The sequence below is a fragment of the Mya arenaria genome, chromosome 5 (genome assembly GCF_026914265.1).
Source record: "Mya arenaria isolate MELC-2E11 chromosome 5, ASM2691426v1".
NCBI lineage: Eukaryota > Metazoa > Mollusca > Bivalvia > Myida > Myidae > Mya > Mya arenaria.
Genome location: NC_069126.1, coordinates 32944262 through 32959513, shown reverse-complemented (window position 1 = coordinate 32959513; position 15252 = coordinate 32944262). Strand labels below are relative to the sequence as shown.

Here is a 15252-nt window from a genome sequence, read left to right as displayed (position 1 = left end):
TGTATTTGTATCCCAAACCTTATTCTAATGCAGTTTAAAGTCATTGAGTTCAAATACAAGATTCAAGCATTTACAGACATTTTCTGCATAAGGAAAGCTTTCAAGGGACTACGGTAGACACCAGATTGTTCCAAAATTGGCAAATACAGTATTGTCTGAAAACAAGGCCAGAATTGTTAATACAAGCTAGTATGAGGCTGATAATACAGCTTTTTACTTGATTAAAATACTATTTTGTTGCTGTCTCAGCTGTCAGAGTTAACCCATTTAAAAATAGTGCATAATGGTTTCCAAGTTTATAGTTATATTTAGCATGTGAAAGTCATGTGATTTGTACAGATACATATACCGACACTATTTTTTAGATTAAATGGGGTTTATGTGTTAGACAAACTCAGTAAATTTTTGAATTAGAAAATATGCAAAAAAAATTAAAGATACATGTAGCGTAAGCGATGTGATACATCAGTAATTATTAGATTCAATGCAATGATATCAATGTTATGTAAGTTTTTGTCAATTTTCCTTTTTTCTTAAAGTTGTATCATCTGGTGTCTAGTCCCTTTAAATGCATTGATAAAGTTTCAGTTACTTAGCTTTATCACTGATCATGTTTTGCAAGTGTATTTTTGGCCAGGAAAGGATTTGTTTGGAAAGTTGCAGTTTGCCGATCTATGAGAGAGTAGTCCCTTCATAGCTGAAATGTATCTAATGATGGTTGACCTTTTGCATGACCTTTGTTGAAGTTTTCAGGAAGAGATGGATTCTTTAAATGTCTTTTATGTACATTTCAGCTTTCGGAAATGCCAAGACATTGCGAAATGACAATTCCTCTAGATTTGTAAGTAAACAGAATTGTGTGAAATAATGCCTTAACAAAATTGATTTAATGTTTAGTGTCAGGTTTCAATTTTAAAACCTACCTACCCTTCAGGAAAATATCAGTCCTGATCCCTTCAACATATGCCCTTGGTATTTGACCTCACCAATGAAAATTATAAAGCATCATAATTATTCAGTACTAAAAAAATGAACTTCTTGCTATACAGACGAAACCCTTTGGCTCGATATTGCTTGGCTCGATTTCCTTGTTGGCTCGAACTGGATGTAAAGGACCGATTTGTTTTACTCTGTGTAAGCTATCCCGCTTGGCTCAATATTTGCAAGACTCACGTTACATTGGCCGGTTCCTGGTATATTGAGACAATGGGTTTCGACTGTTTATGCTTTATCTCTTGACTCACAGTATTGCAGTTTTAATTTTAGGTTAATGTGTGTGTTTTTTTCATTCTGCAATCCTGATAACACTAGACGTATAATCAATTAAGCATGGCCTACTTTATTTATTGATATTTTTATTAAAATGACGAGATAAGGATAACCAGTTTAGCAGAAAAGAATATAAACCGTTTTTTACATACTTAACAGTTTTTTACATTCTTGGTTTTGAAGAACCATAAATATATTATCTTTAAATAGATCCATGTCATTATTGTTTTATAGTCAGCAATAAAAATGACAAGATGTTTCTTTGATAAAAGTGTCCTTTGAGGATAACAGTCCATTAGTTGACATTTAGGACAGTCATTATAGGCCGAGATAAACATCTAGGCTGCTAGATAGGACTAGCCTGTGCTGTGTGTCGTTTCTCATCTGTCATTTTGTCCATCTGAAAAATAATGTGTTCGGTAGTATGTAGTTTTTAAAGTAAAGCACCTTATGCTGATGAAACTTGAATGTTGGTCAGCATGGAAAGTTGTACATCTTACAGATTGAGTTTGGTCTTGTGGTATAGGTGTATGCCTCACACCCAAGAGGTTGTGGGTTAGATCCCCACCAGTTGTATTTTCTCATGGCCTCTCAAAAAGGACACAGTACTGGTTTCTGCCCAGGAAATTGACTTGAGAGTGATTCTATAAGTTATTAGTCTTTGTCACAATCGAGCTAGAATTAGTATAAACTGAAACTAAGTTGTTTACCTGAGAGTTTTAATTGACTTTTACTTGTACGTATTGATATTTATGAACAAATTTCATGTTAATTATTAAAAAACACAACATATCATGAATCCTATATCAAGGTATCATCTGGGGGTATCTATCACTCCTGTGATAGCTCTAGTCTTTTAACTGCAGTATCTTACTGCATCTTGAATCTTTTGCAGGGCAAATACATGGACATAGAGTTTGACTTCAAGGGAGATCCAATTGGAGGTGTCATAACCAACTGTAAGTTATGCTGAAGATATCGCTGTATGCAAATGAACTTTTCATGTTTTAACTCCTCCCCAATCCATCAAGGGAATTTCAAATCAAGTTCAAAATCAATAATCTTTCAATCAACTACTTATATCAAAGAATCAGTAAGCCACCTTAACCTGCAATGTATCCATACATGTACATTTTGCATTGAATTCAAATAACTGACCAATTAAAGGGTAGCTTTAAATTATGCTTGCAAGTAATTCGTTTGTCTGATGTGTTATGATAGTGACACACTTTTTGAACTTTTTATCACCTGCCAAACTGAACGTTTTGGAAGGGAAATATTGTTTTGGCTTTGGCCGTCTGTACGTCATTCTGTCTATCAGACACACAGTTTTTACCCTATCTTGGTAGGGATTAGTCAGATTATGTTCTTACTTAGTCAGAATGTTCCCCTTGATGTAATTTTGACTCCTTGTAAAACTAGGTCACTAGGTCAAATCTGTACAAAAGACAAATTATTTGGTCAAATACTCATAATGATAATTTAATCACACAAACACATAAAGTTCATTTATTGTAAATTTTTCGGCATAACGCTTTCTTCAGTACATATAATAAACATACGGGAACCTTTGAAAACATCTTTCTTATTGTAGTCCAATGTTAATAACATTTTATCAGAATTATAAACTTGTTGAACACTGGGACAAATACAAAAAGCCCAGTAGGTCAAATAATTTTTTTTGTCTGAAACCATATCATCGAATCCATATTTTGGTAGGGATTGGTTTGACTTATGTTCAAACTTGGACTCTCTTGTTGATATCATTGACTTGTTTGAAACTAGGTCACATGAGGTCAGAACTTTAGTCACTCAAAATTTGAATAGAATCATGTCTGGAACCAAGCATTAGTATTGATGGGTCACACTTTATTCAAACTGTGGACAGAATGTTCCCATTGTTATTATCTATGTAGAATTTAAAAGTGGGTTATATAAGGTTAAAAACTAAGAGAAATCTTGGGAACAAACAGAGGAAATTTATCCGCTCAAATCCTACTTTTTTGCAAAGTTCTGGTCTAGTCTCTATGAAACTTAATAAGAATATTTCCATATTCAATGTTCGTGTTCAGCCTCTGATTACCATGCCATTTACTTTGCTTTATCTGGCAAGGGATATCAATGAAAAGTTTGCTTGTTTGTGTGTGTGTTTTTTAAATTATATGCTTTATTTTTTCAGATTTACTGGAAAAGGTAATTTGTTTACCAGTTTTGAAACATCTTAAAGAAACATAGATTTCCGAGGAGATTTTCTTGTTTTAATCTAAAAATGTTTTTTGCAGACATTTACAAAATATATAAAACTTACCCATGATGTAGATGAGCTAAAATCTTACACTTTACAATATTTTTGAAATTATTTGAGATTTAATGTTTTGTACATCAGTCTCGAGTGGCTACCCAGGCAAAAGGGGAGAGAAATTTTCACATCTTCTACCAGCTTCTAGCTGGAGCAGACAACAGTTTACTAGGTAAGGGGTGTTTGTACGCCTAAATTTTCCACCTATCTGAGTTTTGCCTTGTGTGCTGTGATTGGTTTTTAGACATTTCTGAAGAAACATTATTGCTGTGTTTTTACTTTTATTGCTAGTTATATTAAATTGTATGAAGAAAGAGGATGAAAATGCTGAAAGTTTTGTTAAGCACTCTTTAAAGTTTCATTTATGTAAATATTTCATTGGTTTGTTAAAAAAATGCATTGCAAGTTTTATTACATAAGTGTTGATATTAAAATATGCTAGCTTTGTTAACAATTCTAGAAGTGAGATATTGTCTTAGCCTTGGAATCATCGTCTAAAACTTATTGAGTTTGCCCCTATACCAATATAGACATAGAGCAGGGCCAATTACGTTGGCTGCAATACCTGTTGAGTTATGTCCCTTTATCAATATCTTCATGTGCAGCAAGGCTCTTAACTCTGACTCTAATACCTATTCACTTATGCCCCTTGATAAATATGCTCATCCAAGCAGGGCCCTCAACTCTGGCTATAATACCTATTCAGTTATGCCCCTTGATCGATACACTCATATATAGCAGGGGTCATCACTCGGGCTTTAATAACTGTTGATCATCATAGAAAAATGACAAGCGTTGATGATACAAGTGTCATGACTATTATTATGCTCTAGTTAAGCACCATTGATTTTACCTAACAGACTGCAGTAGTAAAAATCAATTGCTAAACTGCAGTTGTGGCATCTCTTTGCTTTGCCATACCTCACTTTTTCTTTCTAGTTCATCCGAGAGCTTAAAAGCTTTTGCTCATAGTAATTCTAGAATAATAACATAAATTCACCATTGCTTTGGATTGATCTCAATTACCCAAGACTTAGCGGCTATTATGACTTTGAAAGATAAATGTAGTTATTCATTTTCATTAGTAGCAGAAACTCTAGATGGCCCTTTTAAGTGGTAATATGCATGCACTTGTAGATGCTATATACATGTATATTTATCCTTCACCATATTAGCTCTATTACCTGTGACTAACCCTGACCTTGTAGATGCACAATTGATAAGTCAAGGTTGTATGCTTTGGCTGTAGATATTAGGAGAATTACAAACTTTGTTCGCTTCATTAATCAAGTCTGGTTGTGTATAGATATTTGTGTCCAGAAAAGCTGTTTTCCATTAGCATAATAAGGTCAGCTATGTTTAACCAAAACAAAGTTACAAGAATCTTGGGGCCATTTTGTCAAGAACCCTAGGAGAAATATCATACCTAGGAGTATATTCCAACCAAGCTGGGTACTGTTAGAAATATGTGCTCCAGAGGGGGAGGGGGAATGAAAGGCATGAAAGAAAGCTGAAATTTGGGACTTTACTTCAAAATTTAGGAAAACTTAATGATTATCACAGGGGAAGACAACTATGATACTATAATTTAATCAGACTGTTATGTATAGAGTTAAAATAATTCTGGCCCTCGTATGCCTGCCACCCCTTCATTGCCATGCAAAAATGATAATGCAAATAATTATCAAATCACTATCTGATATTAAGTGTAAACAGAATATAATCAATGTTTCTTGTCAAGCACTATTAACTTATAACAATAATATTGGGCTGATTCTTCAGAATTTTGATAAAGTTAACTTTAAAAGATGAACTATTGTATGACGTATTCAAATATGTAATCATCTGCAACAGTTATCTCAAATCTTGTTAAATCACTGCAGATCACAAGTGTATCCATGTTACTTCCAGAGCAATTTATATTTGAAGGTTAACAACAATGATGTTAACAATGTTAACATTAATGTTAACTTTACATTAACGACATTCTGAAAAATAGGCCCAATGTCATGCAACTATTTAACACTGTACACTTTCACAAAATCACTGCAATTTCTCATTAACAATGCATGGTACCGTAGTTAATTAAATGATTTGAATCGTAAGTAACACCTTTAGTATAATGATCTGTTGTTTTTGCTTCCCATTGTCCATGAGAATAACATCAGGAATTTCAAAATGTGCGATTTTATTAAAATGCTTAAAGATTAAAGTCATGATAGAACTTTAAGTTTAGTTTAAACTCATTTATTTTACAACAATTGTGAAATAAATTTTTCAGCATCATATTAAGCACTCTTGTTGGCATGATTTTACAGGAAAATGTGGTCTTATGTTGTGGGGGAAACTGAAGTACTCAGAGGAAACCAATTTACTAGACATAAGTGTTGATCACCATGATTTTCTTAAGAGCTTGTGTTAGTTTTTATTTTCAAAAGAACGTTTTGTTCTCATTAATTCACCAGTTCATGGCAAACCACTACTTTGTATCATCGCGTCATGATATGGAACGATATTTGTGTCAAGATAATGAAACTGAAAATTCTACATGTTCAAACATACCTTTATGACCATGTTTGTACGTAGGGGTATAAATCGTCTTTAGTGATTATGCTACAGTAGATTTTACAAGACTACGGGGATCATTTTTGTTTTCTTATTAAAGCTGCACTCTCACAGATGGACCCTTTTGACAACTTTTTTCAATTTTTGTCTAGGAATGAGCCATTTTTTGCCTAAATATCTGAGAATCAGTGATATAAGACTTCTGACAAAAGATCAGATTTCATATTTTCGTTCGAAAATTAATGTTTTATGGCTAAAAGTGTCACTATCAGTTTAAGAAAAATGAAATATGAAAATCTGCGATCTGATCTTTTGTCAGCAGTCTTTTATCACTGGTTTCCATGCATTTTCTCATTAATTGGGTCGTTTCAAGACATACAATAAAAAAGTTGTCAATACGTTCAATCTGTGAGAAACATAGTTTGACAACATTCATTATAAAGCTTTTAAGAACATTCCTTTATTTTGCTGATGTGATAATACATTTTGTTCTGAACACTTGCAGACTCGCTAAAGCTCACAGGAAAGGTGGAAGACTATGGCTTCCTCAACAAGAGTGGCTGTATCAAGGTGCCTACGCTCGATGATGCAGAGAATTTCAACAGTGTGAAGGTGCAGAAAGTTCACAGATATATTCCTTCTCTCATTAGCTTAAAGAATAAATTTAAATACTCTCATTCAAAATCAATACATACACATTTATGACAAACATAAATCTTGAGTGATAAACCTTTAACTAGTTACTAAATATTGCATTTATGGAACACATTTATTACTGATAACAAGATTGTAACCCTGTGTTTAATAGCTGGAAATGCAAAAATATTAAATGATTGGTGAGTGCTAAAAGATTTAATGGCATCTACTAAAGTTTAATAAGGTAGAAATACCGTGTTTTCTGCACTTTCTTTCAAATTTAAATCGGAATCCTTCATAAGAACCTTTGTTTTCGAAATTTATTTATCCTTTTTGGTAGGTTAACACATTTGTATTAATTGTGGTCAATCTTATTTGGGAGTAAGAGTGCATCTTTAATATTATGATAACAATAAATAATCATAAAGGCCAATCTTAACAATAACCAATGGTCTTTGTTTGAAGCTAGTTTTGCCCCTTGTAGAAACTCCACACAAACATATTATTTTTTTCGGATTAGTAAAAAAATCTTTGATTGGTTTAAATCTAATTATTTTTCAAAAAAATTAAACAAATTGAATCATTTTCAGAATTTTTTTATAGTACCTTTTCTGAAAATGTAATGAAAGACAGTTTTATCATAATGAAATGATTGCAACCTTTAATTACCAGTTATTAGCTTGTCTGTGTTTCGAGTAAAAAAAGTCGGGGTTTTGTGATAGCCTTCGTGTCGACACCATTGTAACAGTCCAGATACTTTACCTTGGCAAACAAACCTTTCAAGATATTGAAATGAAACTTGATACACATGTTGCCAGAGGCAAAATCCACATGTACAGCAAGGCACATTAATTTTTGTTAATTGTAGAGTTATTCCTCTTGGAATTTGCTTTATGGCGCTCTTCATATCTCCCCTTGTTTTTACAGACTGGGATGGAGGTGATAGGATTTCTCCCTTCTGAGATCACCGATGTTCTACAACTGGTAGCGAGCGTTCTGAAGCTGGGAAACGTGAGTTTTACACCCAGGAGCAACCAGGACGGGACAGATGGATGTGATATTGCCAATACTGCAGGTACAGAAATGATCAACTTTTTCACAAAGCATTAATAATTTGATTTCTAAAGCCATGACAAATTCCACTCCAAAAAGCACAATTATATAAGATGAAAACTGAAAAATGCCTTTTTACTGAAGTAACTATGAATTGGTATTATGAGACTGTTACCAAAAAGATTAATCAAAGCTAATATAAAGTAAATCTTAGGAAGAAGTTCCACGCAGGCATTGAATACCTGTTAATGTCACAAATTGCGATGCAGTTTTTTTCGTCCTTAACGATATGCCAAACATATTGCTTTATGCTATCTTGAATGCAAAATTCTAGGAGGGTGCTCCTTGATATCTATAACAGGCCAAATGGACTTTCTTACCTAGTTATAATTCTGGAAACAACAGAAATTATAATTAGGGTTCAGCTCTCAGTAACCTGTTTTATCGCTGCATCATTTACTAATCACACATCAACTATTAGTTGTGTGTGACCTAAGCATAATGTACTGAAAGAAAGGTGATGTAACTACCTTTTCTTTTCTGAAATTCATTCAAACGGTAACACATTTTTTTTCCTTCTCCAAAAATCGATTCCTACAGTGTTCGTAGTTTAGCGTATAGAAACATGATTTGAAGCCGTTGGTTAAACCATATAATCAGGACTTTGAACAGTAGATGTCCGTCAATTATGTGAAGTTGCATGAAGTCTGTCGATAATTAATATGCATTCTCTTTGTTCATACTCTTTAATTCTTTAGCAAGGCTAGATGAACACTGTTTTTTTGGTTCCCATGGCAATGATAGAAAACCCTGATCAATACAACTCAGTATAAACCTGATTTATCTTTTGATATAACAAATTTGATTAAAAATTTATTGATCCCTTTCTGTGCTATTTTACAGTGGTAAAAGAGGTGTCAGAACTTGTTCGTTGCATTGAGACAAACCTGACGTCGGCCTTGACCCAGCGAACTGTTGAGGTCAAACGGGAAAAGGTCAAAACTGACTTCAGTGTGTCAGGGGTATGTTTGTCACTGGTTTAAATGTGCTTTTATCATCTAATATCCAAGTGCTATGATTATTCAGTTAACACGGTATCAGTGTGTCCACTGCTGTTCCTAGTTTGACCCCATCATACCAAAGATGTTTAAAATGGTAACAGAGGCTCCCTGTCTTGTGCTTGGTATAAGATGGTAGTAATTGTAGCTTCTTAAATCAACTGGCTTAACCGGGAAAAACTGTTCTTTTGTTTTAATTTTGAAATATCAGGTTATGATTTTAGGAATATATATGTCTCTAACGTTTTGCTTTCATGAATATTTTGGTGAAGATGACGACTATGGAAAATATAATTTTTACACATAATTTTCTTTAGGCTAATTACGCACGGGATGCACTCTGCAAAGCCATCTACAGTCGCCTGTTTACATGGCTCGTACAGAGGATAAACGACAGTATCAAGGTCAAGGGTGACCTCGCTGTGAAGGCCAAGGTCATGGGCGTACTTGACATCTATGGATTTGAAGTATTTCAGGTCAGGTCAACAAAGTTCAAGGCCATATATAATTATATTGTTTTCCTTTTTTCATTTTTTTCACAATCAAATTGCCCAATCCTAGTCTCCTCAAATAGCACAGATTGGGTGCTTTTCATTGTAAAACTTTGAATTACCTGGCTGATAGAATCACACCCTAACAATGCTTGGAAATGATTTCAACTCTATTGTCATTTAGAAATCATTCATTTAAATGAAACTTTATTAATCAAGTATCAATCATAAGGTGTTAACCATGGGTGTTGACATTTATCAATCAAAGAAGAAAAGTCAACTTACTTGCAGGTTATCCCATCTCCTGAACCTTATGGTGGTTGGCACTCGTTCATTTGCAATATTTGCACTCTTGCTTGTTTCAGACGAATGCATTTGAGCAGTTCATCATCAACTACTGTAATGAGAAGCTACAGCAGATCTTCATAGAGCTCACACTGAAGGAGGAACAGGAAGAGTATATAAGAGAGGTAATAAATGCAAACTTCTGTTTAGGCCATGACAAATTGATTCTTTGTTTAGTGTCATAGTGCAGCTAGGTTTTTCAGTCTTAAAAATGAAAAAAAGAAGACTTTATATCTAAGTTAAGCAAAAAAATATATTATATTATTTTCTTGAGCTTTTGATTAATATCAATTAAAAGATCATCTATAGGGAGTTCAATTAGATCTATGGTCCTACAAATGTTTATGATGCTTTCTTTATCATTTTCATTGCTAAAAAACTGCTATTAAGTGCATTTGTTATAAAGAGTATGCTTCAATGGCCTCACATCAACGGGCAAAAAATAAAAAGGCAGGAAACCTTTTTTTGCATTTTCTTGGTTAGGCCACTACTTTTATATAAATTGGTTTACAAAACTGGCGGGTCTAATTTTCCGAAAAGTACAAAAAAAATAAAAAATGAATTTCACTATTTTTTCAAAATTATTTTCCCGACCGTATTGATTTTGGTGCGAAAGGAAAGAAAAACGCACAGATAAGAGTACGAATGCAGTAGATCTGGACTGGTTTGTTGTTCCGTGGCCGTATTTGCCAATTTATAGTGATAGCATGTGAGCCAGTCAACTGTTATGGCAGCGCCGATGGCAATGGCGGAATTGACGATAGCAGTCATTCTTTGTATGAAATAATTAATTAAAATATGCAGGAGTTGTTAAAATAACAATAGCAATAAACATTGGCAAATTTAACAGCCGACACAAACAATAACTGTCACGTGATTGTTGTTATTCCCCGCCAATTTAGGTCATGAAAATATTGTTGTTAATAGATAAAAAATAAAATTGTCAGCGGCTGCCATCGAATTAGTAGACACAAATATCTGTAAATTATGTGTGAGAAAAACATTTTATAACATTTTATGGTTAAATATCAAATAACAGTGCACTAAGTGTGAGTGGTGAAATCGAAAGTAAAATAAGTTGATACCGGTGACCTAATTTCACAAGTTCGGTCGATGGTGTTTATGGATTTGAAATCACAAAATGGTTTGGAAATACTTGTTATTGAGTCATGTAAAGCTTGTGTTTATTCTAGATTACATGTTTATTCATGTTTGGGTTAATAGTAGAGTAAAAACAATGAAAGAGTTGAACGCATGTCTCGATGACATTTTAATACTAATGCCATGAGTTGTGTGCAAAACATTTAGATAAAACTACACGGAGAACTATTTTGAATAAGTCCATTTCAATTTGTAATGAACTTGATATTTCACTATAAATGAGATTTCTTGTTGTAACCAAGGAATACTCTTTAAAATGAAAAATAAACAAGCATGAAGTATAGATGCCCTGTGAACTCGTGTATACACAAAATGGCGGAGTTGGGAGAAGATGAAAATATCCGATACATAATTATGGATTTCTCTGTTACTATCATTGGTACATAAAGTTAAGTCACATGCTAGATTTATTATTTTGTTATGTGATTTTTATGTACTGATGTGGTAATTTGATGCAAGATTTGAATTTGAAATGGATTTGGTGAACATCCCATGGTAAATATCCCGGTCCGAAAATATCCGAACTTAGCATGGATCGGTTTACACACAACTAGGACCCACCATGGTAAAGGTTATTAAAACTCAAATCTAGGTCTAGTTTGGTTTTTAGTTTTTCAGGAATTGCTTTCACAATGTTAAAGCTCAAATGTCTTCATAAAATGTTACTTCCTTATTTACAAAATTGGTAATTATTTCACTTTATTGGCATTTTCCAATATTGAAATAACTGAAACAATGTTTAGAAAATATTATGTATTGTTTTAATACAGTGCAATTTTTTGTATTTTAATGCGTAAAATTGCCTTCTCTTTTTTTCAATTTAATATTGTTCAGTTTAGTGTTCTGCATTCACTTTTGCTTTAGCATACCATTGAAGCTTAACAAATGTCTAGCTGAGTGATATTCAATGTATCTTTGATAAAAAGTGTAGTTTATACATGTAAACATGTTTTATAGTCAATTTCATTGATGTTTTATATGCACAGTATGTAAGATTTAAACTGTATGTTTAATTAGAAATTTGAAACTTTGAGTGTATTAAAACATGCATTAATAGCAGTTTAAAAATTTAAAATGTCATGTAAATGATATAAATTTTCAATGTTTTTATGTTGTTCTCTGATTTTTACCCTTTAAGAGTATGTTTTGTGACTTTTTTCCTTTTTTTTTTTTTTTTTTTTTTTTTTTAGACCGCCCGGTGGACATTTTTCCCAAAAATTCTTGTAAACCAAAAAATAAAAAAGGAGTGGCCTTATTTGATCACACATGTTTTAATAACAGAATGCCAAAGTTACAATGCCTGAAGTAACAGTTTGTGAAGGTTCGGCATTCCTGTTTCTTTGTGGGATGTCCAATTATTGTTCAGCATTTTAACTGATTACATGATACCATACCATTTTGATAATGATATTGAATTAATATTTCAGTGTTTCAATCAGTGAAAATATTGTCGTGATTTTGAAATTTCGACCTGCTCTCACTTTCTTATAAGACAGTGTGCACAGGGCAAGGACACAAGTTCAAAGACATAATTTCTGAAATTATGATACAGTTTCATATATTTAGGCAATAGGAGCACATGACTGATAAACTACAACTAACAACTCATTTAAATGCATATTAAAAAAAAAAAATGTTTCAGTATAAAATTCCAATATATCTCACTAAGTGAGCATTAAAGGCTATACTTTCCTCCAAAGAAATTTCTATTGTGTTGTTTTTCTTCTTTTTAAGGGGATAGAGTGGATCCATGTGGATTACTTCAACAATGCTGTCATCTGTGACCTCATTGAAAAGGTATTGTGGCTTTCAATGGTTGCATTTTTAATGGGGATAAATCATTAATACTAAAAGAGAGAGGTGTCTTAAGTTTATACAGCAAGTAATATGACACTTAATGGGATTACGACATCTTTGATAAGTGCCTAATTTGATTAAATATTAAAATTCTAAGTCTTTGTTTTCCAAGGGTTATCATGTATCTTATTTATCTCTCCACTTGTTTACCAGTTATGAATATTTAGTTCAAGGTGGTTCAGCATCATGTAAATTAATTAAGGATTATTTATTATTCACTACTTTAACAATATTTGCCAATTCAATGCTATATTAAATAATATTTATATTTTCTGGCAACTTTGACAGAGTACTCTTTGCTAGTTGCTTTTCTTGCAAAACTTAACTGATAAAACTGCAAAAAAAAAAGTCACAATATTTTCATTGCCTTGGAGACGTCATCCTCGTCAGAGACGTTGTTCTAGCCTTCGTTAAGTGCAACAACTTTAACCTTCGCCTTAACTCAAAAACCATCCAAGATATTTAAATGGAGCTTGAGACGTTGTTCTAGCCTTCGTTAAGTGCAACAACTTTAACCTTGGCCTTAACTCAAAAACCATCCAAGATATTTAAATGGAACTTGAGACGTTGTTCTAGTCTTTGTTAAGTGCAACAACCAAACCTTGGCCTTAACTCCAAAACCATCCAAGATATTTAAATGGAACTTGAGACGTTGTTCTAGTCTTTGTTAAGTGCAACAACTTTAACCTTGGCCATATCTCAAAAACCATCCAAGATATTTAAATGGAACTTGAGACGTTGTTCTAGTCTTTGTTAAGTGCAACAACTTTAACCTTGGCCATATCTCAAAAACCATCCAAGATGTTTAAATGGAACTTGAGACGTTGTTCTAGTCTTCGTTAAGTGCAACAACCAAACCTTGGCCATTAATCTCAAAAACCATCCAAGATAGTTTAAATGGAACTTGAGACGTTGTTCTAGTCTTCGTTAAGTGCAACAACCAAACCTTGGCCTTAACTCAAAAACCATCCAAGATATTTAAATGGAACTTGAGAAGTTGTTCTAGTCTTCGTTAAGTGCAACAACTTTAACCTTGGCCTTAACTCAAAAACCATCCAAGATATTTAAATGGAACTTGAGAAGTTGTTCTAGTCTTCGTTAAGTGCAACAACTTTAACCTTGGCCTTAACTCAAAAACCATCCAAGATATTTAAATGGAACTTGAGAAGTTGTTCTAGTCCTTCGTTAAGTGCAACAACTTTAACCTTGGCCTTAACTCAAAAACCATCCAAGATATTTAAATGGAACTTGAGACGTTGTTCTAGCCTTCGTTAAGTGCAACAACCAAACCTTGGCCTTAACTCCAAAACCATCCAAGATATTTAAATGGAACTTGAGACGTTGTTCTAGCCTTCGTTAAGTGCAACAACCAAACCTTGGCCTTAACTCAAAAACCATCCAAGATATTTAAATGGAACTTGAGACGTTGATCTAGCCTTCGTTAAGTGCAACAACTTTAACCTTGGCCTTAACTCAAAAACCATCCAAGATATTTAAATGGAACTTGAGACGTTGATTCTAGCCTTCGTTAAGTGCAACAACCAAACCTTGGCCTTAACTCCAAAACCATCCAAGATATTTAAATGGAACTTGAGACGTTGTTCTAGTCTTCGTTAAGTGCAACAACTTTAACCTTGGCCTTAACTCAAAGACCATCCAAGATATTTAAATGGAACTTGAGACGTTGTTCTAGTCTTCGTTAAGTGCAACAACTTTAACCTTGGCCTTAACTCAAAGACCATCCAAGATATTTAAATGGAACTTGAGACGTTGTTCTAGCCTTCGTTAAGTGCAACAACCAAACCTTGGCCTTAACTCAAAGACCATCCAAGATATTTAAATGGAACTTGAGACGTTGTTCTAGCCTTCGTTAAGTGCAACAACCAAACCTTGGCCTTAACTCCAAAACCATCCAAGATATTTAAATGGAACTTGAGAAGTTGTTCTAGCCTTCGTTAAGTGCAACAACCAAACCTTGGCCTTAACTCAAAGACCATCCAAGATATTTAAATGGAACTTGAGACGTTGTTCTAGCCTTCGTTAAGTGCAACAACCAAACCTTGGCCTTAACTCAAAAACCATCCAAGATATTTAAATGGAACTTGAGACGTTGTTCTAGCCTTCGTTAAGTGCAACAACCAAACCTTGGCCTTAACTCAAAAACCATCCAAGATATTTAAATGGATCTTGAGACGTTGTTCTAGCCTTTGTTAAGTGCAACAACCAAACCTTGGCCTTAACTCAAAAACCATCCAAGATATTTAAATGGAACTTGAGAAGTTGTTCTAGCCTTCGTTAAGTGCAACAACCAAACCTTGGCCTTAACTCAAAAACCATCCAAGATATTTAAATGGAACTTGAGACGTTGTTCTAGCCTTCGTTAAGTGCAACAACCAAACCTTGGCCTTAACTCAAAAACCATCCAAGATATTTAAATGGAACTTGAGACGTTGTTCTAGCCTTCGTTAAGTGCAACAACCAAACCTTGGCCTTAACTCCAAAACCATCCAAGATATTT

The 15252-nt window shown here is 33.6% G+C and overlaps 1 protein-coding gene across 7 annotated transcripts in view; it reads left to right on the top strand.

Moving 5' to 3' along the window:
• The window catches only part of LOC128233703 (unconventional myosin-Ia-like), a 52729-nt gene that overhangs the window by 14933 nt on the left and 22544 nt on the right, over nt 1–15252 (top strand). For all 7 annotated transcript variants that reach the window (XM_052947513.1, XM_052947510.1, XM_052947514.1 and 4 more), the window contains exons 7-16: nt 795–841; nt 2165–2228; nt 3449–3462; nt 3656–3740; nt 6639–6745; nt 7697–7844; nt 8726–8844; nt 9198–9356; nt 9737–9841; nt 12612–12674. In XM_052947513.1, coding sequence (XP_052803473.1) covers nt 795–841; nt 2165–2228; nt 3449–3462; nt 3656–3740; nt 6639–6745; nt 7697–7844; nt 8726–8844; nt 9198–9356; nt 9737–9841; nt 12612–12674 — 911 coding nt within the window. The remainder of the gene's footprint in view (nt 1–794; nt 842–2164; nt 2229–3448; nt 3463–3655; nt 3741–6638; nt 6746–7696; nt 7845–8725; nt 8845–9197; nt 9357–9736; nt 9842–12611; nt 12675–15252) is intronic.